Source organism: Perognathus longimembris, chromosome 3, assembly GCF_023159225.1.
Source record: "Perognathus longimembris pacificus isolate PPM17 chromosome 3, ASM2315922v1, whole genome shotgun sequence".
Taxonomy (NCBI): Eukaryota; Metazoa; Chordata; class Mammalia; order Rodentia; family Heteromyidae; genus Perognathus; species Perognathus longimembris.
Window position 1 is genome coordinate 107,637,155 of NC_063163.1, and position 26,325 is coordinate 107,663,479.

General features: G+C 40.3%; 2 protein-coding genes across 4 annotated transcripts; one reads left to right on the forward strand and one right to left on the reverse strand.

Annotated features, from left to right (window-relative positions):
* The first annotated feature begins 967 nt into the window (after positions 1–967).
* Acrv1 (acrosomal vesicle protein 1) lies at positions 968–4,453 on the forward strand. Its single transcript, XM_048343700.1, has 3 exons — positions 968–1,833; positions 3,002–3,121; positions 4,233–4,453. Exons 1-3 carry the CDS (start codon positions 1,206–1,208, stop codon positions 4,355–4,357), a joined length of 873 nt encoding a protein of 290 aa, XP_048199657.1. The 5' UTR covers positions 968–1,205; the 3' UTR covers positions 4,358–4,453.
* Chek1 (checkpoint kinase 1) lies at positions 1,774–25,685 on the reverse strand. Of its 3 annotated transcripts, none has more exons than XM_048343699.1 (13): positions 24,877–25,339; positions 23,334–23,557; positions 21,654–21,718; positions 21,498–21,567; positions 20,827–21,015; positions 19,331–19,435; positions 16,965–17,060; positions 13,261–13,369; positions 12,584–12,761; positions 11,938–12,069; positions 10,547–10,648; positions 7,842–7,916; positions 1,774–1,914 (listed from the first exon to the last, which is right to left on the reverse strand). In XM_048343699.1, exons 1-13 carry the CDS (start codon positions 24,939–24,941, stop codon positions 1,909–1,911), a joined length of 1,416 nt encoding a protein of 471 aa, XP_048199656.1. In that variant the 5' UTR covers positions 24,942–25,339; the 3' UTR covers positions 1,774–1,908. The 3 variants fall into 3 exon arrangements, with proteins under 3 accessions (XP_048199656.1, XP_048199654.1, XP_048199655.1); XM_048343697.1 differs by having other exon boundaries at positions 1,787–1,914; positions 7,798–7,916; XM_048343698.1 differs by lacking the exon at positions 1,774–1,914 and adding an exon at positions 25,617–25,685 and having other exon boundaries at positions 7,333–7,916; positions 24,877–24,961.
* Between the last annotated feature and the right edge of the window lie 640 nt (positions 25,686–26,325).

The following is a 26,325-nucleotide window of genomic DNA, read 5'->3' on the forward strand; positions in this document are numbered from 1 at the left end:
CAAGTGGTTTATTTGGTGCTCCTATTTAACTAAACCTGGTCGTACATAAAGAATATCTGATAGTCCTTAATGAGATGGATTAAAGGGAGAATAGTGGCCAGAGAAGGACGATCATCTACAGATTGTATAATTTCTAATGTAAGGCAGAGAGGAATTTGAAAATTAAGTGAGCACATAGGCCATGACAACTCCTAATAACTCCATGAAGTGTTGCATAAATGGTATGTCACAGAAACCTCAATCCAGAGATATATAAGAGCAATTTTTATTTTATTTTATTCTTTACACCAGGACTGAACGTCTCAGCTGAGTTCTTTGGAGTTTTTGTTTAGTTTTGTTTTGCCCAAGGCCAACAAACTTTCCTGCCCAGGCTGGCTTTAAACCACAATCCACAGATCTCAGCCTCCTGAGTTGCTTACAAAGAGCTTACATGACAGGAATTTTTTAATCTAATAATTTATAGCAACTCTGCTGAGTCCCCAAGTCACATGGGTTAGAGTGTAGAAAAAAACATGGCCTTACCAAATAAAGGTGACTAATCCCTTGTAACTTTTATAGGCTCATTAGGTACCCATCATTTAGTACAAAGGTTAAAACAGCCCACCGATTGTCCATTTTTTTTGTTTAAGGCCCTGAGTTATACACTTACACTTACTTACACACACACACACACACACACACACACACACACACACACACACACACACACACACACCCCCCGTCAGTTTAGCTGAGATTACTCAGTTATTATAAACTGTTTTGCCTTCTCTCTCTCTTCTTCCCTTTCTGGAGGTAAGGTAGATGGCAGATTTTTGATGGCGTAAGTGAAGGTCCATTTATTCCTGATGCTGGATTGTCAGGAAGTTAATTCATTTCCCTCAGGTGCTTTTGGTACCCAGATGACTGAATCTCCTTGTACAGTTTTTAATATTATGCACCTTCAAATCCTTCTCTTCCATCCCAGATGTAATCCCCCACTTTTCACATCTTCCCTGATCTCTTGGAATAGTTAGTTGACTTCAGCCAACATTTGTGCTATTTTTTCAAATGCCTGCTCTAGAACCCCAAGAAATCCAAGAGTCTCAATTTAACTCACTTCAGGTGAGAGAATAAGGTGTCAGTCTTCACCTCATTCTTTCTCACCTTCCCCATCTCTTTTCTTCATCCCAGAAGCATCAGGCAAGCCTGATGTGTCTCTCGGTTCTATGGCTCACCAAGCTTCAATTCAGCAACTTTCAGGTGAGTACTTCTCACTTGGCAACCCTTCACACGTTGATGCATTATATGAGACTTCAGGCAAGAATGCTTTGAGTGAGCACGGCTCCACTGAGCATGCTACAATTGAGCATGGTTCCACTGAGCATGCTACAATCGAGCACGCGTTTACTGAGCGCGCTACAATCGAGCACGCGTCTACGGAGCACGCTTCAAGTGACCAACCTTCAGGTGATAAGTCTTCAGTTGAACACATTTCAAGTGACCAGTCTTCAGGTGAACACACTTCAGTAGACCAGTCTTCAGGTGAACACACTTCAGTAGACCAATCTTCAGGTGAACACACTTCAGGAGACCAGTCTTCAGGTGAACACACTTCAGGAGAACAGTCTTCAGGTGACCAATCTTCAAGTGACCAATCTTCGGGTGAACATTCTTCAGAACAATCTTTAGGTGAACAGGTAGAACAGGTTACAGGAGAAAAGGTTACAGGTGAACATGGCTCCGGTGAACAGTCTTCAGGTGAGCAGTCGGGTGAACAGTCTTCGGGTGACAAGTCTTCGAGTGAACAGCTTTTGAGTGAACCACCTGCAAGTACACCACTTCCAAGCACTTCAGGTGAGCCACAGTGGGTAGTCATTGAGGTACCAGTCGTTGACTTCAGGTGGGAAGTGGGGAACACATCAGGAAAATCTAATTCTAGAAAAGAATTTTAGAAGGAATCATTAACATGTCACAAATAACTCTCCAGGTTTCTTTACAATAGTACCAAGAGGCATATTCCATGTTTTATGGGGCCCTAAAGACTACCTAATTTAGAGACACTCTTTTTAAGTAACACAAATACAGACTGCCAATAGCTCCCTTCAATTCCAGAGGGGTTGTCTAGCATGCATGATGCCCTGCGTTAGATTCCTCAGTATCACATAAACAGAAAAAGCCAGAAGCAGCACTGTGGCTCAAGTGGTAGAATGCTAGCCTTGAGCAAAAGCAGCTCAGGAACAGCACACAGGCCCTGACTTAAAAAAAAAAAAAAAAAAAAAGTATGCAGACTCTTTTGCCTGCTCTATACAAAGTTCCCGGGGCTGCTGTGATTCTGAGACTCTTCATTAAAAGGGACTGAGGAAGGGAGGAAAATGAAAATGAAACCCAAAGTTTGATGTCACAAGGTATTATTCTAACTGGTCAAATGCGAGGAAGAAGTGAGGCAAAAGTAAAACCCTCAATGTCCGTCACAGATGTATAAAGTAGAAAGCCTAGGATTCTGTCTAAAGCATGTATTCTTTTTGTCACCACCACCCACCACTTCTCTTATGTTTCCTGACAAGGGATCAGCACTATAGACATATAAAACAGCAATATCAAGAATGCCATAAGTGACCTTCAATAAGGTCAAGTTGAAAATGGAAAATAACTCAACATGGAAATGTTCCAACATGATTATCAGCCAAATTTGACCCCAAGTGTTTTTTGCCTGGTGGGTGAGAGTAGGACAGGAAATAGGAAAGGGAAAGGGGCACTTTGCTTCTATGGAGTAAGATATGGCAGAAGGACATCTACTCATCAAAGTCTAGGAAGCCAAGAAAGCCAAGAAAGAATAAAAGTATTAGATAAATTCAGAATTAGCAATGAATTCATAAAGTATAACTATGCTCTGTCACACAGAAGGCTTTCAGATACCCCAACAAGAACTAAGAAGTGTGTTGTATACAGTCTATTTACTAAACATCATCCCTCCCCCGGGGTGTCCATATGGGAGCTCATCAGGGTTCTCTTAAAATTTCAGGCTCAGTGTTAAATTGCCACACATGTGCTTATATGAATGAGCAAGGAAAATGTCTTCGTGGAGAAGGAATATGTACCACTCAGAATTCCCAGCAGTGCATGTTAAAGAAGATCTATGAAGGTATGTAAGAACTTCCTGGAGCAATCTTTGCCAGAGAACATGTCAACTAAATTCTAAGTATTAATGAGCAGTTGGGAGGATAAAAGAACTTGGAGATTCAGAACCTCATTCTTTCAAATATTATGAAAACAATTCTAGCTGAGGGCCAGTAGCTCACACCTATAATACTAACGACTCAAGAGGCTAAAGATCTGAGGATCACATTAAAAGTCAGCCCAGGCAGCAAAGTCTGTGAGACTCTTACCTCCAATTAACCATCAAACAGAGCCAGGAGTAGACCTGTGACTCAAGTGGTAGAGTGCTAGTCTTGAGCAAAAAAGCTCAGGGATAACACCCAGACCCTGAGTTCAAGCTGTAGGACTGGCATACATGCATGCACAAGTGTATGTGCACACACATATGTACACACACCAAATACATACAAGAATATAATGTCAGGTCCTGATGGAGAAGGCCTTCCCAGCAGGCCTGAAGACTTCTAAAAAGAAGGCAAGGAAACTGGTTGTCTCTTCTTACTAAAGAAACATGTGAGTTGGTTGGCTCATGCCTGTAATCCAAGTGTCAGGCTGAGATCTGAGGATTAAGGTTTGAAGCTAGCCCAGGCAAGAAAGTTTGTGAGACTCTTATCTCCAATTAACCACTAAAAAGCCAGAAACAGAGCTGTGGCTCAAATGTTAGAGTGCTTGCCTTGAAAAAGCTAAGCGATGGGCTTAGCAGTAGAGTACTTGCCTAGCATGCAATGAAGCCCTAGGCTCAATTCCTCAGCACCACATAAACAGAAAAAGCCAGAAGCAGTACTATGGCTCAAGTGGCAGAGTGCTAGCCTTGAGCAAAAAGAAGCCAGGAACTGTGCTCAGGCCCAAGCACCAGGACTGGCAAAAAACAAAAACAACTAGGTTTTGAGGGGGAGAAGACCAAACTGAAGATAAATAAGAGAAGTGGCCAAGGGAGGAGGGAAATCTCCGGGAGGGCAGACAGAATGGAAATAGAAAATATATAGACATGGAAGTCTTAGCCATCCCTGCCTGGGTACACAGTAGATCAAGGATAATGGCTAATGTTGGGGGAGGAAGCTTTCTGCTAACTCCAGGTCTGTCTCTGCTCCTTTCAGCTGGAAAACTCCAATTCATGGTTCAGGGGTGTGAGAACATGTGCCCATCTATGAACCTCTTTTCCCATGGAACAAGGATGCAAATTATATGCTGTCGGAACCAGCCTTTCTGCAACAAGATCTAGAAGCCTGTGCCCTGCTTCTTGCTCTCACTCAGGCAGCAAAAAGCCTCCATCACCCTACACAGCTCAATTGATATTCAGCTTCTATAATTAACTATATCTGCCTCTGCCTGAGCATTAGACAGGATGCTCAAATATATTCCCTCTATTAGCCATTCTCTGCCCCCTCCCTTCCCTCACCTTCTCCCTTTCCTTCTCTCCCACCTTCCTTTCTTCTTGCCTCTCTCTTCTCCCTCCCTCCCTCTCTCTCAAAGATTTTTTCAATAAATTCCTCATGGTTAAACAACACAAGATAAACTTCTTTTCCCATCAGTCCGACTGCAGTCAGCCCTGTTTCCTTTACCCCCACTACAACAAACACTTTCTATAACCACTCCATGATCATGAAAATGAAGAGTGGCCCAAGGCAGACAGAACAAAGAGGCATGCAAAGTAGGTACCAATCTTTCATAGTGTCAATCTTATGTTGTAGTATACTGTACTCAACACTTACTGAGAGTTTTCAATAGTCCACTACGATAATAGAATGATTTTTTATTTGCTGTATAAATATGTGTAAATATGCATTACTGAACTTGAATGTTTCCTTTGCCCTTTAGAAGCTTTTTAGTTTGAACCCATCCCATTTGTCAATTCTTGCTTTGATTTGGTAGCCTACTGGAAACATTGCCTGCATCTATGTATTACTCTTTCCTGTTTTCTGTTAGTAGTTTCAAAGTTTCAGGTCATATATAAAAATCCCTGATCCATACTGGTACTGGTCAGAGCTGATCTATCCAAATCTAAAAGCTGAGGTTTTCCCCCACCATTCTAATACAAATTCCAGCTGCTGAGTTTTCTATCCACTCATTCCCCTCCCTACTTACAATGGTGCTTTTCTCATCTAATATTTAATTATATTCATCTACTTTTTGAATATTTTACACATACTATATTCCATTTGCTGTTTTACACATGGGATATACAAGAGTAAACACTGAAGTTTAAGCTTACATTTTAGTTGGGAAGGCAGGCTATAAAAAGGTCACTTCAGATAGTGACTAGTTCCATGAAGCAAAGAGATGACAATAATACAATATGGGCCAGGTATGATAAAAACATTTGAACTGAGATTTGAATAGCCAGTCATGGAATCTACTGGGAGGGATTCCAGGTAGAGGGAACAGTAAGCATCAAGGCTCTTAAGAAGGGAAAGTACCTAGGTATATTCAATGCACAAAAAGAAAGCAACTGTCTGGAATGCTATAAGCAGAGGCCAGGGGATGAACCATGAAGGGCTAAGTAGGTCAAAGTAAGAGTTTATGGTCCAGTTTTAATGTAATAGGAGGAAAGAGAGGGCCATAGTACAATTTATATTTAAAAAGGAATAATTTAGGGCAATATAAAAGGATTAAGGCTTTAGAAAAGGGCTAGGCAATGATCAAATCCAGGATTGAAAGAGCTTGAACTAGAATGGCAGTAGAAGAAATAAAGATGAACAACTCCCACACTTATTTTAGAGTAGGTAAGATCAACCCAAGGGTGATTTCTTTGTTGAACAGATGTTTATTGTATGCCATAATTTATTGAGCACTATTCTAGGTACTAGACATACAAAAAACTGATCACACAGGAACCATGACCTCAAGGAGCTTCCATACTATATATTCTGAGAGAAATAGATATTTAATAAACAAAAATATCCCACATCATGGGCTGGGGATATAGCCTAGTGGCAAGAGTGCCTGCCTCGGATACACGAGGCCCTAGGTTCGATTCCCCAGCACCACATATACAGAAAACGGCCAGAAGCGGCGCTGTGGCTCAAGTGGCAGAGTGCTAGCCTTGAGCGGGAAGAAGCCAGGGACAGTGCTCAGGCCCTGAGTCCAAGGCCCAGGACTGGCCAAAAAAAAAAACAAAGAAAAAAAAAAAATATCCCACATCATGACTGGGGATGTGGTTCAGAAGTAAAGTGAGAAGTCTCGGGTTTGCTCCCTAGCACTGAAGGAAATAATAAAGTATTATGCTTATACTAAAAAGTAAAGAGAAGGGGCTGGGAATATGGCCTAGTAGTAAAGTGCTAGTCCTGCATGATGCCCTGGGTTCGATTCCTCAGTACCACATAAACAGAAAAGGCCAGAAATGGCGCTGTGGCTCAAGAAGTAGAGTGCTAGCCTTGAGCAAAAAGAAGCCAGGGACAGTGCTCAGACCCTTAAAAAAAAAGCAAGCTCAGGGAAAAAAGACAGAGTAAGGGCTGGGGATATGGCTTAGTAGCAAGAGTGCTTGCCTCGTATACATGAGGCCCTGGGTTCAATTCCCCAGCACCACATATACAGAAAATGGCCAAAGTGGCGCTGTGGGTCAAGTGGCAGAGTGCTAGCCTTGAGCAAAAAGAAGCCAGGGACAGTGCTCAGGCCCTGAGTCCAAGCCCCAGGACTGGAAAAAAAAAAAAAAAAAAAAAGACAGAGTAAGATAACTTTAGTGTTGACAGATTGATAATGGCTGCCACAAAATTCTCAACAATTTTCTCCCCCTTTCTTAAGAATTTTTTAATTCAATTACTGGAAACCCTCTAAATAAACAGAGAGGTCATTATTATTCTCCTGTGCAGATTATAGTAATACAATGTGTCAGTATACACTAAGATGGGATAAACACTGTAAATGTATTTTACTTCAGACTAAAATAACTGATTAAATTCATAATTTATCTAGAAATAGATATAGATTCAAATTTAATATGAACTTGTTAGAAAAGGTTTTTAGTAAGGCTAGTGAGTAAAGGAATGAGGAATCAGACCTATCTTTATGATACCTTCCTTACTCCTCTCTCCCCTTTCATTCCTTAATTCCTAAAAGTTTGGTCACCAATAAGATCACAGAGCTAGATATTCATTTTCAAAACAGAATTTATTTCTACAGTAAAGAATTAAAATATGGCCATGGAAGTAGAAAATAATATAGAAAAATATTTAAGATGTGCAACAGTAATTTTTAGAGTAAAGTCAGTTAAGCCCTAGAATATGCTCATCATCTTGAGGATTAACCAGTATTTTATATTTAACTAGAAAGAAAAAATACCTACTTGTAGTTTTAATCATTCTAATAGTTTTATATTCCTGGTCATATGCTTTTGAAAATGTAAGCACAGGGCCTGCTTGAGAGCACATTTACTAAAATTGAAAATCTGGGATATTATGTTGTCACAAAAGCTGGTTAACTCAAGTAGGTAGCTGATGATAGATACATGAGTTTCAGCCAGATGGGTTTCAAATTCATACACTACACACACTGTTCTAATGAATTTGATCCAGTATTATAGATATTATTTATATGGAAAATGTGCAAACAATTGAGTTTTGGACAGAGGGAATGAAAACTCTTCGGGAGCTACTGTTTGCAGTCGGCATAATAGAATGATCTTCTCTAGGAAGAATAATGTCAACAAAGCAGCACTATATTCACCAGGAATCCCCACAGCAAATGGATCACGTGACAGGAAGCCAAACCTTCTGGCTGCTCACAACATCACTCAGCTTCCCTTTTATCTTCAGGAAGTGTCTCTTGAACTCCAATCCATCACCCTGTATAAGGAATAATATATTAAAACAGGTGTCAAAACAAACTGTGCCTTACTAGTAAGTAGAAACAAAGATCCCAGATATGTCCAGCTATAATACCCTTCTGATTCTCTTATTCTTTGGGTGTAACTGGCATTTGAACTTCAACCCTTGTGTCAGCTAGAAAGGCACTCTACCGATTGAGCCATACTTCGGTACTTTTTTTTTTTTTGCCAGTTGTGGGGCTTGAACTCAGAGCCTGGGTGCTATCCTGAGGAGCTTTTATTCAAAGCTAGCATTCTACCACTTGAGCCATGGTGCCAATTCCAGATTTTTCTGAGTAACTGATTAGAGACAAGAGTCTCATGGGCTTTCCTGACTGGATTGATTTAGAATCGCCATCCTCATATCTCAGCCCCCTGAGTAGCTAGGATTATAGATGTAAGCCATCAGCAGCCAGCTAATACTTTTTTTTTTTTTGAGGCAGTCTTCACTATGCAGCTCATGCTAGCCTCAAATTTAAAATCTAGCCATCTCAACCTCTCAGATGCTAGGATTATAGGTTTGGGTCACCACTAGATTCATGTCTTTTTATAAGGATCAGATATTCTGATATAGGAAATAGCTACATAAATAATTGTGGTAAGTCTTTGAGTTCAAACTCTACAAATACTAAACAACAAAAAACCCCAAAGAAACAAAACCAATCGACCTTTTTTCATTGTTCTCACCATTCTGAATTCAGAGAGCAGGGAAAAAAAAGGCATCCTGTTTCAAGGTTAATATCCCTAGACCTAAATCATTTTTTAAAATAAGTGGTAGGAGGAGGCTAGCTATAATCGGCAACAAAGCCAAAAGATTCAGTTATGAGAAGTATTTCATTGCAGTAGGATCCTCCACAATCTAATTTCATAGCAGCATCTGCAAAACAATACTGTTTTCAATCAAATATTCAATCTAAAAACACCATAATTAGTCCTTCAATCTTTAGAGCCACATATACAATTTCTCAGAAAATACAGAAAACATTATTTAGTCTCAACTATCAAGAATTAAAGAAACAGGGCTGGGAATATGGCCTAGTGGCTAGAGTGCTTGCCTCATATACATGAAGCCCTGGGTTCAATTCCCCAGCTCCACATACACAGAAAATGGCCAGAAGTGGCGCTGTGGCTCAAGTGGCAGAGTGCTGGCTGCCTTGAGCAAAAAGAAGCCAGGGACAGTGCTCAGGCCGAGTCCAAGGCCCAGGACTGGCAAAGGAAAAAAAAATAAATTAAAGAAACAGAAATGTGAAGAAAAATTATTAACGATAAAATTAATATAAACTAAGGTCAGATTATAATGTATGGACATTCTTATAAATCTTAATTTTTATTTCAAAGACATACATTTGTATGAACCAAGAAAATAAGCAAAATGTTTGAAAATATTAAGGGTGCCAGGCACAATGGCTCACATCTATAATTCAAGCTACTTGGGAGATGAAGACTGAGAGGGTCATGGGCTCAGGCCAGCCTGAACAGAAAGTTATCAAGACTGTACCTAGACACAAAAGCTGGTGCTGTGGTGCATGCCTGTCATTTCAGCGGCACAGGAGCAGGGGGCTAAGTAAAAAGATCCCGAACCAAGGCTAGCCCAGGCAAAAAACAAAAACATGGAATCCTACCCCCACAAAAAAACTGAAAAAGGGCTGGGAGCTCAAGCACTGGTTCAAGTATGAGACTCTCAGTTCAAGCCCCAGTACTGTATAGTAAGAAATTAACAATGGCGAATAATAAAACAGTAAGTTTTACTTGAACATATAGTATGATATTGTAACACTCAATCTGAGAAGCAAATCAGCAGACAAGTACTACATAACAGAAATCTACATGTAAGATTTTTATGCTTAGACAGGATGAAGTGCAGCAGTATAAGAGTTCGTCATGCTACTCAGAACTATAATCAACTGAAAACTAATGAGTTATTTCTGGAACTTTAATATTCTTAGACTATATATAGATGACCTTAGTAACTGAAACTATACAAAGTGAAAGTGCAGATGGAGAACTCTGCACAAAATATAATGACATTTTAAAAATCTAGCTGGGGGCTGGGAATATGGCCTAGTGGCAAAAGCGCTTGTCTCGTATACATGAAGCCCTGGGTTCGATTCCCCAGCACCACATATATAGAAAATGGCCAGAAGTGGCGCTGTGGCTCAAGTGGCAGAGTCCTAGCCTTGAGCAAAAAAGAAGCCAGGGACAGTGCTCAGGCCCTGAGTCCAAGGTCCAGGACTGGCAAAAAAAAAAAAAAAAAAAAAAAAAAAATCTAGCTGAAAGCATGGCTCAAGCACTAAAGCAGCTGCTAACCAAGTGTGAAGCCCCAAGACGAAATCATGATACTGCCAGAAAAAAAAATTAAAACAAAAGAATCCATAAAGAAATATATATATATATTGCCATTCCTGGGGCTTGAACTCAGAGCCTGGGAGCCCCTCTGTGCTCAAGACTCACATTCAACCACTTGAGCCACAGTGCCACTTCCGGCTTTTTCTGTTTATATGGTCTGAGGAATGGAACCCAGGGCTTTATGCATGCTAGGCAAGCACTCTAACACCCCACGTTCCCAGCTCCATAAAGAACTAGTTCAGTAAAAAGAATATTAAAAAATACCTTAGAAAGCCGGAAGTCAACCAATATCTTCTCATCCATTTCTACCAAATTTATTTTGAAAATCAGTTTATTGTTTCTTCTATCAGTTGTTGATACAGTAACCTAAGACAAAAATAAGGTCAAACTACATTTGTAAGGAAAAAAATATTCTAAATAAAATCCATATCTCAGGATAACAATACTTCTTAAATAAAATTTTACAGAATACTTCGAGTAGGCTGAAAATCTCATTCAATGTGCATATCCAGCCCAAATTAATCTGTAAGAATATGAAATCGTGGAAGAGAACCAAGTAGATGTGGGATGATAAAGGTGCGATAATGATAAAAGGGTGTCTCTGATCAAAAAGCACTGGACAATTATACCAACATGTTAAACTGAAATCAAGGATAGAAGCCAACCACATGGCAGAAAGTTCATGAGATGCTCATCTCCAATTAACTATCAAAAAGCAGTAAGTGGAGCTGCTGCTCAAGTAGTAGAATGTCATCCTTGAGCACTAAAGCTCAGTGAAGCACCCAGACTCTGAGTTCAAGTCCCACAACGGACAAAAAGACTGAATTGTATGAGCAGACTTTAGTTTCCTTTAGTACATAATAATCCCCAGCATGTCTTCATGACATTAATGTTTTTTAAAAGCCTAATTAGACTGTCAATGAATGTAACTATACTATAATAACAGAAACAACGAAAATTAATAAGGATCAGGAGAGACAAACCCCAGTACTGGCAAAAAAAAAAAAAACCACCACCAAAAAACAGAAAACCAGCATACTGAAGTTAGGTTGTTTTTTGGTTGGGGGTTTTGGGGGATTTTTTTTTTCCAGTCCATGGTCTTGAACTCAGGGCCTGGGCTCTGTCTCTGAGCCTCTCTGTGCTCAAGGCTAGTGTTCTACCACTTGAGCCACAGCACCACTTTCAGCTTTTTGTTTATGTGGTACAGAGGAACAGAACCAAGGGCTCATGCATGCTAGGAAAGCCTCTACCACGCAGCCACATTCCCAGCCCCACACAGCTAGTTTTTGAAAAAGGTTATTTCTTAAGATAAAAATCTTATTTAGCTGGGTACCAGTGGCTCACGTGAGGAGTTCTAGCTACTGAGAAGCTGAGATCTGAGGATTGTGTTTCAAAATCAGTCAAGGCAGGAAAGTCTGTGAGATTCTCATTTCCAATTAACTGTCCAAAAGCCAGAAGTAAGCTGTGCAAGCCTTAAACAAAAAGCTAAGGGACTGTGATCAGACCCTCAGTTCAAGTCCAAGTACTAGCAGAAAAAAAACAACCCCTCAAAAGACCATATCCCTTATTCAATGCTAGTTTTTACTCAGAGTTAATATTCTTCCCAATGACATAATTTTCTTCAAAAAGACACAATGACAATCAATGCAACATACCTGGTTCATACAACTCTTCTTCCAATGATAGCCCAACTTCTCACAAGTCTCTTTCAGGCACTGATAAGATTTGTCTGCATCCAATTTGGTAAAGAAACGTGTCATTCTTTTCACCAAGCGCTGCCAGGGATTCTAAAGCCAAACAAGAAAGCTAAATGAATCCACTATAACAAAAAAATAGTCCTACCATGGCTATTTACTCTGGAATTTCCCTGTTGTGACTTAGGATTATTTTTCATGAAGGCTTCTTAATGCTTCCTTATAAAAAAAAAAACCTTATAAATTAAAAGTATTAATGCTGTATACTTAGTTTCCACATAAAAAACAAAAAATAAAGAGAAAAGACTTGAAATAATAAAAAGCATCAGGGCTGGGGATATAGCCTAGTGGCAAGAGTGCCTGCCTCGGATACATGAGGCCCTAGGTTCGGTTCCCCAGCACCACATATACAGAAAACGGCCAGAAGCGGCGCTGTGGCTCAAGTGGCAGAGTGCTAGCCTTGAGCGGGAAGAAGCCAGGGACAGTGCTCAGGCCCTGAGTCCAAGGCCCAGGACTGGCCAAAAAAAAATATAAATAAATAAATAAAATAAAATAAAATAAAAAGCATCAGCAACCACTATTAATTTGGAAAATTAAATTTGGTTACCTGTGAGGATCCTGGAGTACCAAGCAACTGACTATTCAGAAGCATATGATCAGGACATGCGGGCTGGGAGAAACTGATCCCTTGTACCAATTTATCGATGTTTGAGGGACTGGAATCCCATAAGGAAAGACCTGTCCGTGGTTCTGGCTGGGAACTAGAATACTTCACATTTTCTTCACTAAAACATTAACATAAGGAAAAAGGTGTTATTAAATATGTTTTTAGTTTTTGGCTTCATTTTTTAAAAATTATCTTGAAGAAGTTGTACAAAGGATGTTGTTTTCTGAGTACACATCTTGATCAATGTCACCCTTCCACTGTTCTCCCAACCTTTACCCACCCTACCTATTCCCTCAAGTTATCTGGTCGCATTATCACCCTATGTACATTGACTACTGGCTTTTTTTTTTTTTAACTATTTATTTCTTTTGTTTTTTGAGGCAAGGCCTTGAGCTCACAATTCTTCCACCTTGGCCTTCTAAATGGTTGAGACTAGAAACATACACCACTGTATAGGGTTGAAAATATATCATGAAGTAAAGCCAATCAGACCTTTCTCATACCACACAATCATTCTCAGTGATAAAACTATGTTCATTATGAAGAAAAATATATGCTATGTTAGTATTTGTGGGGACTATTACATTCAATAACGACTTCATCTTTATCAGTCTTACCTGGAAGCATTGTGTGCTGGAGAGAAGTCCAAATTAGAGTGAATGTGCTTGGAAAGTCCACTAGGGGACTCTGGCACACCTCCTGAAGTGACTCGGGGCCTCTTTGCCCCTGAAAAATAGAACAAATACAAATGGCTTATGCAGATATGTTCTGACTAGCCCCACTGACAACTTGAATTCATAAACAACATCCAAGTCTAAATATTAAACATGGAATAGTTACATAAAACAGAGTTGCTCTTTGTACACAATTTTATAACAAATGTGGTCCAGTAATAAATCAAGATTCACTTGTCAATTATAACACCCCAAACTTGTTAATTACTCCATAAATCATGGCTTGTGTGGTTCAAGTGTAGGGTTATAATGCTAAGGCCAATGTTTTTTTGGTGTTGGTCCTAGGGCTTGAACTCAGAAATTGGGTCCTTTCCCTTTCCCTGAGCTTTCAGCTTTTACGCTAGCACTCTATAACCTGAACCACAGTGCCACTTCTGGCTGTGTGTGTGTGTTAGAAATAAAGAGTCTCATAGATTTTCCTGTACAAGCTGGCCTTGAGCCATGATCCTCAGATCTCAGCCTCATGACTAGCTAGGATTACAGGTGCAAGTCACCAGTGCTTGGCAAGGTTATGATTTTAATGGCATCTTTTACAGGTAACACAACAATGTTCTATAATGACAAAGATCTAGCTATAAATAACCAGACTTTTTTTTAAGAATGTCATTACCTTGGCTTGAAGGCCTGAGGTACCTTGGCTTTCTCATTCAAGCTAGCTATCTACCACTTGAGCCACAGCTCCACTTTTGGCTTTTTGATAGTTAACTAGAGTTAAGAGTCTCACATACTTTCGGCCGAGGCAGACTAGCACAAAAGCTCAAGAACAGTGCCTAGACCTTGAGGTCAAGGTGCAAGCCCCAGGACTGGCATAAAAAAGGAAAAAAAAAAAGAGGAATGCAAAAAAAGTCATTCAGAATGACTGGTCTTGGAATTTTAGATAGGTAAGGATGAAACCAATGGGTGGAGGGGTGGATAAAAAAGAGAAAAGATAGTAAAACTAATGGATTTACATCCACATAGTTCAAAGGATTAGTGAAATCATTAGAGAAAGAAAGTAAAAAATAAGATATACTGGCAATCTGAGCACAAAGGAGAGAGAGAAGTCAAAAAATTATGAATTCAGAATGTAGAAAGGATCAGAGAAATAAATATTTAAATTGTCAAGAACCAAGGCAGGGGCTGGGAATATGGCCTAGTGGCAAGAGTGCTTGCCTCGTATACATGAAGCCGTGGGTTAGATTCCTCAGCACCATATATATACAAAAGGCCAGAAGAGACGCTGTGGCTCAAGTGGCAGAGTGCTAGCCTTGAGCAAAAAGAAGCCGGGGACAGTGCTCAGGCTCTGAGTCCAAGCCCCAGGACTGGCAAAAAAAAAAAAAGAAAAAAAAAGAACCAAGGCAAAGTGGACATGTGGTACATGTCTATACTCCCAGCACTCCACTTTCCAGTTGAGGCAGGAAGATAGCAAATTTGAGGTCAGCCTGGGCTACATAATGAGAACCTCAAAATTAAATAAGAAATAAAAGACAAAATTGTAAGTCATGTTGGGAAGAATGATCATTTTAATTCCCTAATTCATTCAGTAGGTGATCATAAGAAGAGAGTATGAGTGATAGAGTCTGCTCTATTAGGTTTTAAATGGAAGAGGGATGAATGCAGGAAGACAAGATAAAGTGACAAAGAAGAACAAAGAAGATATCAGCCCTGCCTCCAGACCCAAGGACTAGAAGAAAGAAAACACTATAGCTTAGAGCAAGTGTCCTCTGGGGGGAAGGGGCCTTCAAAGAGAACAAAACGATAAAAGAAACAGAGAAGAGTTAAAAGTTCCTCACTGTCTCTAAAATCCCATTCTCCCATTTGCAGTCCTCACATTTCACATACACTTCAGTGTGCTCCAGAATTAACTACTTTCACTAAAACTGTTCCTAAGATCATTAACAAACCACCAAATATGGAATCCAATGGAAAATATTCTCCAGATGTTCTTCCCCCACCACTTTTAAATACTTCCTCATTCTCAATTTCATTTACTATGATTTAAAAGTCCTAGAGCTTGCCTCTTGAATTCACATATACACACAAACACACACACACACGCACACACGTGCACTCATGCCCAGTTCTAATGAGTAGTTTTTACTCAGGTTCTCAAATTTAAGATGTCTAAAAACAAACAAAATTTCCCCTTACATATGTTTCTCCTCCTAGTTATCAGGAACAGGAAGTGTAAAGGATAAACCAGTCCTAGCAATTCAAGTTCTTAAAATTGCTTTGGAAGAATCCACCTTTTCTTCAATGCCAGTATTAACCATGCACTACCAGCTCCCATCTTCTCACATCTAAGCCACTACTGTAATACTATAAAAGTACCATTCATTCTCTTCCTATGCATTAAGAAACAAAAAGCAAATCCTGGCACTAAATTTGTTTGTGGCTTATGCTGTAATTCTAGCTTCTTAAGGAAGCTGAAATCTGAAGCTAAAGGTTCACAGCCAGCCTGGCTAGACTCATCTCCAATTAATTATCAAAAAGCCAGAAGTGCGGGGCTGGGGATATGGCCTAGTGGCAAGAGTGCCTGCCTCGGATACACGAGGCCCTAGGTTCGATGCCCCAGCACCACATATACAGAAAAACGGCCAGAAGCGGTGCTGTGTGGCTCAAGTGGCAGAGTGCTAGCCTTGAGCGAGAAGAAGCCAGGGACAGTGCTCAGGCCCTGAGTCCAAGGCCCAGGACTGGCCAAAAAAAAAAAAAAAAAAAAAAAAAGCCAGAAGTGGAGGTGTGGCTCAAGTGCCAGCCTTGAAAAAAAACCTAGCAATAATGCAAGGCCCTAAGATTGCACACACTCCACAATGATGATAATGATGATAAAAGATTAGCAGCCAAAAAGATCTTTTGGTCAGCCCACAGGGTTTGAACTCTGGGTCTGGGTGCTGTCCCTGAGCTGTTTTGCTCAAGGCCAGTTATCTACCACTTTGAGCCACAGCACCACTTTCAGTTTTCTGGTAGTTAATGGGAGGTAAGAGTCTCACAGACTTTCCTGCACCGCTTGGCTTTGGTTTTGAACAGCAATCCAGAAATCTCAGCCTCCTGAGTAGTTAGGATTACCACCAGTGCTTGGCTTCCAAAAGACCTTTTAAAACGAAATATATGACCATGTCATTTTTAATCTTCCAATCTCATATTTCCTATCATTTTCTCAAGAAGGAAAGTCTTTTTCCCTTAACACTTGGTCACACCTTTAGCTTTAGTATGGTAACTTTCTCCTTTATAGTTATTAATAAAATTACTTTTTCTATTTGTTTACCCTACCAGAAATTGTACTTTCATCATCATCTTTTTTTTTTGCCAGTCCTGGGGCTTGGACTCAGGACCTGAGCACTGACTGTCCCTGGCTTTCTTTTTGCTCAAAGCTATCACTCTTTAACACTTGAGCCACAGTTCCACTTCCACACTTTTTTGTGTATGTGGTGCTGAGGAATTGAACCCAGGGCTTCATGCATGCAAGGTGAGCACTCTACCACTAAGCCATATTCCCAGCCCCCAGAAATTATACTTTCCATGAAAACAAAGACCACTGTTACCATAGCTTGAGAAAAATGTTTTTAAGAATATTACCTTTCTTAAAAAAAAAAAAAAAGGAATATTACCTTTCTTAAGTGACTTGTTGTACCATCTATCTTTTTTGATGTCCAGGATGGTAATTCTTGCTGTTGGATTCTCCACTAGGATTTTATGAAGCAGAGCTGAAAATGAAACATAAGACAAAATTTACAAGAGTGAGCTAATTAGGAAGGTCTATGGCTTATAGTAAGGAATGCATTCTTTGTATATGTATATTGTCATGGGACCTGAATCAAGGCTAGTGCTCTACCACTTTAAGCCACAGCAACAGTTCTGGTTTTCTGGTTGTTAAATAGAGATAAGAGTCTTAAAGATTTTCCTGCCCCAGCTGGCTCTGAACTGTGATCCTCAGATCTCAGCCTCTTGAGTAGGTAGGATTACAGGCATGAAGCACCAGTGCCCAGGTGGAATACATTCTTTGTTGGCCTAAGTCTACATATGATTTCTGGAGAAGGGAAAGAATAAAGTTACCATATTGTTTTAATTTCATGGAGTTGTTTATTGCTGCTGTCTCTACTTTCAATAAAAATTTAATATAGGGTGGGCATGCTGGCCCACACCTTTAATCTCAGTACGTAGGAAGTAAAAACAGAAAGGTCAATTTGAGGCCAGCTTGTATTACACAGCAAGTTCAATGCCAGCCTGGGACTCATAGTAAGACTCTGTCTCAAAAATAAAATTAAATTTAAAAATTCATACCCTCCCTGAAGGACTTGCCTCTCCCCTCTGGGCTCATTCTTTCTATGTATTCAAAGATAGAATATGAAGGATTGACCCCCACCCAGTTTTCCCAGGCCCATATAGGTATCAGGCAAAACCCCAGGTATTAGCTGACCTGTGCTTTGATGTGCAGGCAGAACAATTCACCTAAGCCCAGCTGTAACCAATCCATTGTGGGCCCAAGGAAAAGCCACCAACTTCCTAGACCTAGTGGTGCTTTCACTAACCTGTGCTTCCTTGCTCAGACCCCTTATAAGCCTGGTCCCAAATTCACCCCCTCACACAACCTCCAATCCCACTGGAAGGTCTGTGCCCCTCACTGTGCCTCAATAAACAGTCCTCGACTATTGATGATCGAGTCCGGCCTATTCCTTTTCCATTCTCTTCCATTTTCCCAACACTCCCCCAAACCAAAATTATTTTCTTTCTTTTTTTTTTGCCAGTCCTGGGCCTTGAAACTCAGGGCCTGAGCACTGTCCCTGGCTTCTTTTTGCTCAAGGATAGCACTCTGCCACTTGAGCCACAGCGCCATCTCTGGCCATTTTCTATATATGTGGTGCTGGGGAATCGAACCCAGGGCTTCATGTATACGAGGCAAGCTCTCTTGCCACTAGGCCATATCCCCAGCCCAAAATTATTTTCTAATACACTAAAATTTTTAAATTTAAAAATACTACATTAAAACAAAAGAAAACGTTTTTTACGTATAATATTAGAAGTAGAAAACAGGATAATATAGTTAGAAAAGGATAATGTAGTCAGAAACCAAAAATTACACAATTATTAATTTGAAAAATACGGTACTTCTTCAATAACAAATAAAATGAAAATAAGTTATACATTTTAGAAAATATTTTATAACAAATGCTGAGGTCAAAAGATACAAGCCCTCAAAGGAAAAACAAACCTTCTTGCTGAAATTAAGAAAAACTAGCCAAAAAAGAAAAAAGGGAGAATGCAACTTCATTAGTATTAACTTTAAAGTAAAATACAAAAACAGTACCATTTAAAGCCTAGTAGACAGTAAACCTTTTTTTTTAAATGTAAACTGGTAGATGCATGAAATAATACACATTTTTAGAACATAATTTAGTAAGGTAAGCCAAAATACTTAAAAACTACATATACCTTTTATCCTACAGTTTTGCTTCTGAAGACTCAGATTAATGGATGCCTATCAAGTCTCTTTTCTAAATGAAAATTTGGGGGGAAAAATCTAAATCTCCAACAGAATCAACTGGAAAAGTAAGGCATATATATACATGCCAGAATGATGCCTTTAAAAACAATGGATACCTATAATTAAAGACATAGGAAAATAGTCACAGCATTAAAATAAAAAAATATAGTTTATAAAATACATTCAGTAAGATTTTTTTTCTAAAACACATGTACTTACAAATACATATTTAACACACAGTTGTTATATGTACTTACAATGAAGTAGCAGAACACATCAGAATATTCTTAAAAAGCTATTATTTCTGAGTGCTAGAATTATGGGGTCTTCTTAATTTTTATTTACATTTTCTAAAAATTTTAGGTACAAAAACAGGTTATTTTTCTAACTATCTAGAAGTTAAAACAGAAAAGGAATGTTAAAAAAAATTCAAATTGCATAAGGCTTCATTATCTAAGACACCAATAATTTCAATAAAGATAACCCAGTTACCCAGAGGAGCAGAATCGATTTTTTTCCAAGGGTTGAGGTATGTCTTTTTTTCTTTCCAATCAGAATATTCCTGACAACTGTCACTGGGCTGGTCCCATGGAAGTTCTGAAAAAGAAACAAGTGTGTAAGTGTACAGTAAACATATCAAGGAAAAACAATTATACAAATTCATAAAAGGTTGCTTCCAACCAAATTCAGTATGTTTTTTGCAATTAAGAAGCTCTATTTCGGGCTGGGGATATAGCCTAGTGGCAAGAGTGCCTGCCTCGGATACACGAGGCCCTAGGTTCGATTCCCCAGCACCACATATACAGAAAACGGCCAGAAGCTGCGCTGTGGCTCAAGTGGCAGAGTGCTAGCCTTGAGCGGGAAGAAGCCAGGGACAGTGCTCAGGCCCTGAGTCCAAGGCCCAGGACTGGCCAAAAAAAAAAAAAAGCAGCTCTATTTCACAAAACCTTGGTGACACTCCAAAGACAGATGATTCACTCCTCACCCTACTGTTTCTAAAGTGTTTACATGGAGCCCTGGGGAGTAGTAAGTGGTAGCTCAGTAGCAGTGTTTGCCTAGCATGTGCAAGACCTTAGGTTTGGTCTCCAGAGGGCTTGAGGGGGATGTTACCTTAAAAGAAATAGCCATTGTAATATTCATTTCATAACTATACCTCACTAAAAAAACTATTAGGAGGGGAAGATAAAGGAGACTGATAGAAAAGATAATGGTGAAGGGTTGCATTGTATACATGCATGGAAATATAATGAAACCTTCTGTACAGCTAAAGTATGTTAACTTTTTTTTTTTTTTTGGCCAGTCCTGGGCCTTGAACTCAGGGCCTGAGCACTGTCCCTGGCTTCTTTTTGCTCAAGGCTAGCACTCTGCCACTTGAGCCACAGCGCCACTTCTGGCTGTTTTCTGTATATGTGGTGCTGGGGAATCGAACCCAGGGCCTCATGAATACAAGGCAAACACTCTTGCCACTAGGCCATATCCCCAGCCCGTATGTAAACTTTTTAATCTCGATTAAAAGCAAGTAAATAAACAAAAACCCCTGGGAGTTATGTTTCCCTCCCCTCCTTCAACTTGTGGTGTTGAAATTTTAAAACACAATGGGATATGTGGAGGTATCTCTGGGAGATGATTAGGTGATAAGGTCCAGGGTGTCTTCATAGATGGGATCTGTTCTCTTATGAAAAAACACTACAGAGCTTCCCTCTACTCACTCTGCTCTATGTCATATGAGGACCCAGTAAGATGGCCTTCTGCAGCCAAGAAGAAAGTTACTAGAACATGACCATGATAGCAACTTCATCCCAGATTCCAGCCTCCAGAATTTGTAAAAGACAAATCTATTTCTTACAAACCATTCAGTCTGTGATATCTTGTTCTAGCACCAAGGTGATTAAAACACTATTCAAATACTATTACATAAATATGGATTTATTTTGGTATAGTAAGTCCAACTTTTCTTAGAAGTTTAGCAATAATTAAATAGCACTTACCTCCAGCCAACATTGCAGTAAGTACTATTCCACAGGACCAAACATCAACTGGTTCTGCATGAAATTCTTTTCTTTTCAGAAGTTCTGGAGCAACATAAGGTAATGTACCACACATCTTTGTCAATAAACGCTCACGATTATTATGCCGAAATACTGTGGCCAAGCCAAAGTCAGAGATTTTGAGGTTATCTAAACAAAAACAAAACAAACAAAAAAGGATATAATAGTGGGTAAACTGATTTACAAATACATACTTTACAAGATTGTTTTGTTTGAAGAACTTCTCTACCTGAAAATGACCAAACTTAAAAAAAGAAAAGAACAGTCTGGTGCTGGTGGTTCATGCCTGTAATCCTAGCTACTCAGGAGGTTGAGATGTGAGGACTGTGATTCAAAGTCAACTGAGGTAAAAAAAATACAGACTCTTTTCTGCAATTAATCAGCAAAAAGACAGAAGTGGAGGTGGTAGAATCTCAGCCTTGAGCAAAAAAGCCAAATGTGAGCTTGAGTTCAAGCCCTAGCAGTGGCAAAAAAAAAAAAAACAACAAAACAAAAACCGAGGAAACAACTTGTTTGATCTTTCCTTAGTCATCTAAATTCTTTCATCCAATAGATATAGCTACCTGTGTGTCTGTATAGAAATGTAGCAATGACAAAATGCTACAACTTACCCCTGTCATCTAAGAGGAGATTTTCTGGCTTAATATCTCTATGAGTTATCCCAATACCGTGCAGATAAACCTAAGGAGAAAGTAGAAAGACATACTAGAATTTGGCAACTTGCTTTATTTATACTAATGTTAAGGAAAAGAGGCAACTGTACCTACCACCCCTGCCATGAGCTGATGGAAGAATCTCTGGGCATCTTGTTCAGGCATGCCTATGTCGGGCTCTGCAGGAATTTTGAAAGTTAGCTTACTGGAAAAATATAATCAACCACAGCTTCTTAATCTATATCTAGACATTTATGATTGTACTTTTGCAACAAGTTATACTAAAAAAATGACTCCAGCAACTTAACTCATATTTTCCTGTCAAACAGGGGAAAAAAACTAACACCATGGGAAAATTCTTAACAAACTACCATTCAAGTCAAGAATATAAGGCATATTTTGTAAGCTATTTTGTAAGCTCTTAGGACTGCACTGCTCTACTTAGTAACATTCTTGTTATCTTTCAACCCTTATGCTACTATGTTTCTCAATCTTGAAATATAATTGCCAATGTGGCACAGAATGAAAGTTCATTTTTAAGAGAAAGCCATGAATGCCTGTGAAGTCCTTTTAAGAAAGTTTTATTCAGAAATGTTCTGTGAGTTACTGGGGTTTTTTTTTTTGTGCTTGTCTTGGGACTTGTCAGTCTTTGAGCTTTTTTTTGTTCAAGGCTAGTAGCACTCTACTACTTGAACCATAGCTCTACTTCTGGCTTTTTTTGGTAATTTATTGGATATAAGATTTTCCTGCCCAGGCTGGCTTTGAACTGCCATCCTCAGATCTCGGCCTCCTGAGTAGCTAAGCATTATAGGTATGAGTCACTAGTGCCTGGCTTATCAGTTACTTTATAATCTCGAATTAACTCTTGATCACTTTTACCTCTCAACTGTCTCCTGAAATTCACATTAGATTCTAACAGTATTTATTTATTAATTAATACAAATAGAAGCTTTAAATACTTAAAGCTAGGCAGGGTCATACTCATTGGTTCTGTGGTAATCCAGTGATCAGGTGGCTATAGCTAATGAACTATGAGTTTGGGTTCAGCCTAATCTACAAAGGGAAGCTATGTCTTACAACATAGTAACTTTTGACTGGAAACATGGCTCAAGTGTTAGACTGTTTGGCCATCAAGCACAAAGATCTGAGTTCAAAATGGTAACATCTATAACTGCCATCAAGCACAAGGATCTGAGTTCAAAATGGCAACATCTATAACTACTATTGTTATTATTATACAATATTGTATTTAAATCCACAAAATGTGTACTATGTACGTCTCAATACTGTTTAATTAATTTTTAAATCTTTAAGCAGCACAATAAAATGTTCTTAAAGCAATCCTAGAAAAGTCTCAATTATTTTGCTTAACCAAATAAAAGGAAAATATAAGAACATGCTATTTTTTTCTGTAAACACAATTTCATGAAACTAGAAAGTCTAAAAAGAAAAATATTACTCAGACAAATGATGTTTTTAATATATCACCATGAAGCTAGTTTATCATTCTTAAACTCCATAAAACTGTAATCTGGAACAAAATCATTAAAGTTATACATAACTTGAGAAAAGTTTTCTTTATGTGCCTATTTTCTTTCATACTAGTACAAGTTGCAAAAGCAAAAAAAAAAAAGAATTTATCTCAATTTTACTGTTAGCTAAGTATTTCTAAACTGACCATCTAGCTACCTAAGATTAAAAATACAAATTCAGAAATTTTGGTTTAACAGAAAATTTACTGAAGTAAATATTTAAATCTCTTATATCTTATTTAAATTCAAAAAAATTCCATACCTATTCTATCAAAAAGCTCTCCACCACTACAGTACTCCAAAAATAGATACTGGATATTGCCTTCTCTCCTGTGACCATAGAATTTTACAACATTCTCATGGTTTAACATTTTATTAATGCAGATCTCTTTCTTAATATTTTCCGGACAGTCTACGGCCCTCTTCATGTCTACAATCTTCACTGCAACAGCTTCTTCAGTTATTCTATTCACAGCAAGCTGAACTCTACAAAAAGAAAAGGAAAAGTTATAACATTTCAACATGTGAATTCTACTTCCTTTAACATTTCAAATAATTAGTGATGCAGGCTTATAACCCCAACTTCAAAAGATTAAATGGGGTTCCCCTGTAACCTCCAACACTCAAAAGTTAAGATGATCCAGGTCAGTGAGCTACAAAGTGATAAGCTACCAAAACAACAACAACAAATGCTTTAAAAGACTAACTGTGACACATCCCAAACTATTTTATCTGTACTATACTACTTTGTTAGGAAAATGGAAGATAACTGAAAAGGAATAGGCCAGACTCCATCATCAGCAGGGGAGGGAAGAGAACTGAAAAGGAATAGGCCAAATAGGCCAGATTCCATCGAGGGGCACAGGGGCACAAACCTTCTGGCAGGATTGGAGGTTGTGTGAGGGGGTGAATTGGGGACCAGGTTTATAGGGGGTCTGAGCAAGGAAGCAGAGGTTAATGAAAGCACCACTAGGTCTAGGAAGTTGGGGATTTTCTGGCCCACAAAGGATTGTTTACAGCTGGGCCTAAGTGAATTGCCCTGCCCGCACATCAAAGCAGGTTCTCAAATTGAGGTTTTGCCTGGTGTCAGTATGGGCCTGAGGCAATAAGGTGGAGGTCAATCCTTCATTGTCCACCAAAAAAAACCCAAACAAACAAACTAGGAAATTATTTCTGTCATGTTCTTAACAGATACTATTCCTTTCTCAAGTAATAACTTTATACCTAAAACTCGAAAAACTATACACTCAAGTCATTTATCTCTGATAAGAGATTACACATGTATGTATACATTACATATATACATGTTCTCATCCAGCAGCATCACTTAATACTAATTTCATGCTACAGATGGGTGGGTTAACTATTCTAAGCACCTCAGGCACAAGGTACTATTTTCCATACATGAGGAAATAGAAGCACACAATGACATCAGAAACTTTGTGGAGCATTACAAAACAGGAGACAGTGAGGGAAATCAAGGCAGGTCTTCTCTAGAGTCTGTTCATTTAACCACCAACACCACAAAACAATGCTATCAGAAAAACCATAGCTTCAACAGACCTTTGGCTTTTTTAACAAGGACTATGAAAACAAACACAAGAGCGGAGGAGTAAAAAAGGAAGAAAAAGTAGGAATCCTCAACGAAAATTGTGTAACTTCACAAGCCAAGTCAACTTCCAAGAGTAAATATCTTTCCCTTATGTTACCATTATGTAATCTACAACTACAAAACAAATACATAGGGAGACAGTAGGCTGGAAAAGCAAGCATAAAGGCAGGATAGAATCAGGACTCAAACTTACTCTCCATAGGCACCTTCTCCCAGGGTTTGCACCAAGTCCCAGTCTTCCACAAAGGGCACTGCCATGACTCCACCAATCAGCCCGGCTATAAAAGGCAGCAATCCAGAAAAGAGGAAGGCGTGTAAGTGCCTACCACCTGTAAAGCCACTACTCTGGGTCTCAACACGGGATCCTCCACAGCTGCTCTAGGTTTGTATTTACACCTCCTATCCATTTTATTCAAATCCAAGCGGCATTTTTTGTCGTGTAAATCTTAATCCTCATTCGCCCACAGCTAAACTCGTCCTTCCCGAGGGCTCCAGGGAAAATGAGTAGCTTGGCCGGGGGCAGTGGACGAGGCGAGTCTGGCCTCAGGGCAGGAAGGGGAAAGACTCCGGCTGCTGCCGCCCCTCCACCCACCGGGTCCTTTCTCATCCTCACCCCAGTGCACCAGTCCCGGGGCCCTCAGGGACCCTAGGCGGGGCCAAACTGCAATGAGAATCAGTAGAGAAGGTCGGGGCTAGAAAACTAACGCCCACACCCCGGAGGTGCTCAGCCGGCCGAGGCCCGGCGGCCTCCACTCCACAATGGGGACCCTCCCCTCTGTCACGCCCATTCCTCTCCGAAACTGCCCCCTCCGCCGGAGCCTCCCATCCCCGGCTGCCATCACGCCGACACTCTCGCGTGCCCTTCCGCGCGAATCCGGACCTTTCACTAGCTCTCCAAGGGCCCTGAGGACCCCACCGGCCGCCCATTCTTACCAGACTTGTCCTGGGCGCGCCACCGCGCAAATCCAACAGCAGCGATTTCCCCGCCAAAACCCGCTGGCGTCACGCTGCCGCAAAGGCGCGCGCTCTTGCCGTAAAGCAGGCCGGGGCGGCCGTCGCGCTGAGCCCGCGCCGCCGCCGGGGAACGTGCTGACTGCGGCGGCCGGAGAGCTGCCGTCCGCGCAGGGTCCCGGCACGGAGGGCGGCGCCGAAGCCTCCACCCGAGGCAGTGCTCCCAGCTGCCTGGGAGCTGGGAAAGCTGCCTTTAGAGCCTGGCAAGGCGGCCCGCCGGTGGCCGGAGCTCCAGGCCTGGCCGCCGGGCAGCCCAGACCACGGCCGGAGCATCCCGGAAGGTTGGGGCGCTCCGCACGGCACTGGTGCTGGGGACACTGAGTGACGCGCCCCAGAGGGTTTGAATCAGTTCCAAGTCGTGCCGGGTCGGTACTTTTGCCTTGTGTGTGCACAAAACGCCCTATACTTCCTTCAACCTCGTCTTTCTGTAGTTGGACCGTTTGCCCTGGTTCCTAAAGTGCAAGCAGCGGGCCAGTGCTCGTGTGGCTCAGTGTGCTCGTGCGGCACAGCGCCTCCGCACAGCCTGTATCTAATCAAGCCAAGAAAGCCGACAGGCAGCCAGACCCCGCGTCACTTTATAATGCAAATTTTCAACTAACCAACTTAAATGTTAGCGAAAAGGACCTAAGTA

What these genes read in the sequence shown, in the direction of transcription:
- Chek1 (XM_048343697.1), bottom strand. Translation starts at nt 24,941, where the DNA reads ATGGCAGTGCCCTTTGTGGAAGACTGGGACTTGGTGCAAACCCTGGGA. An exon ending in GGAGAAGGTGCCTATGGAGA is followed by an intron (nt 23,558 to 24,876) that starts GTAAGTTTGAGT and finishes TTCTTTTTGTAG; the next exon opens with AGTTCAGCTTGCTGTGAATA. An exon ending in TCTCCTCTTAGATGACAGGG is followed by an intron (nt 21,016 to 21,497) that starts GTAAGTTGTAGC and finishes GTTTTTGTTTAG; the next exon opens with ATAACCTCAAAATCTCTGAC.
- Acrv1 (XM_048343700.1), top strand. Translation starts at nt 1,206, where the DNA reads ATGGCTCACCAAGCTTCAATTCAGCAACTTTCAGGTGAGTACTTCTCA. An exon ending in ACCACTTCCAAGCACTTCAG is followed by an intron (nt 1,834 to 3,001) that starts GTGAGCCACAGT and finishes TTAAAATTTCAG; the next exon opens with GCTCAGTGTTAAATTGCCAC. An exon ending in GTTAAAGAAGATCTATGAAG is followed by an intron (nt 3,122 to 4,232) that starts GTATGTAAGAAC and finishes TGCTCCTTTCAG; the next exon opens with CTGGAAAACTCCAATTCATG.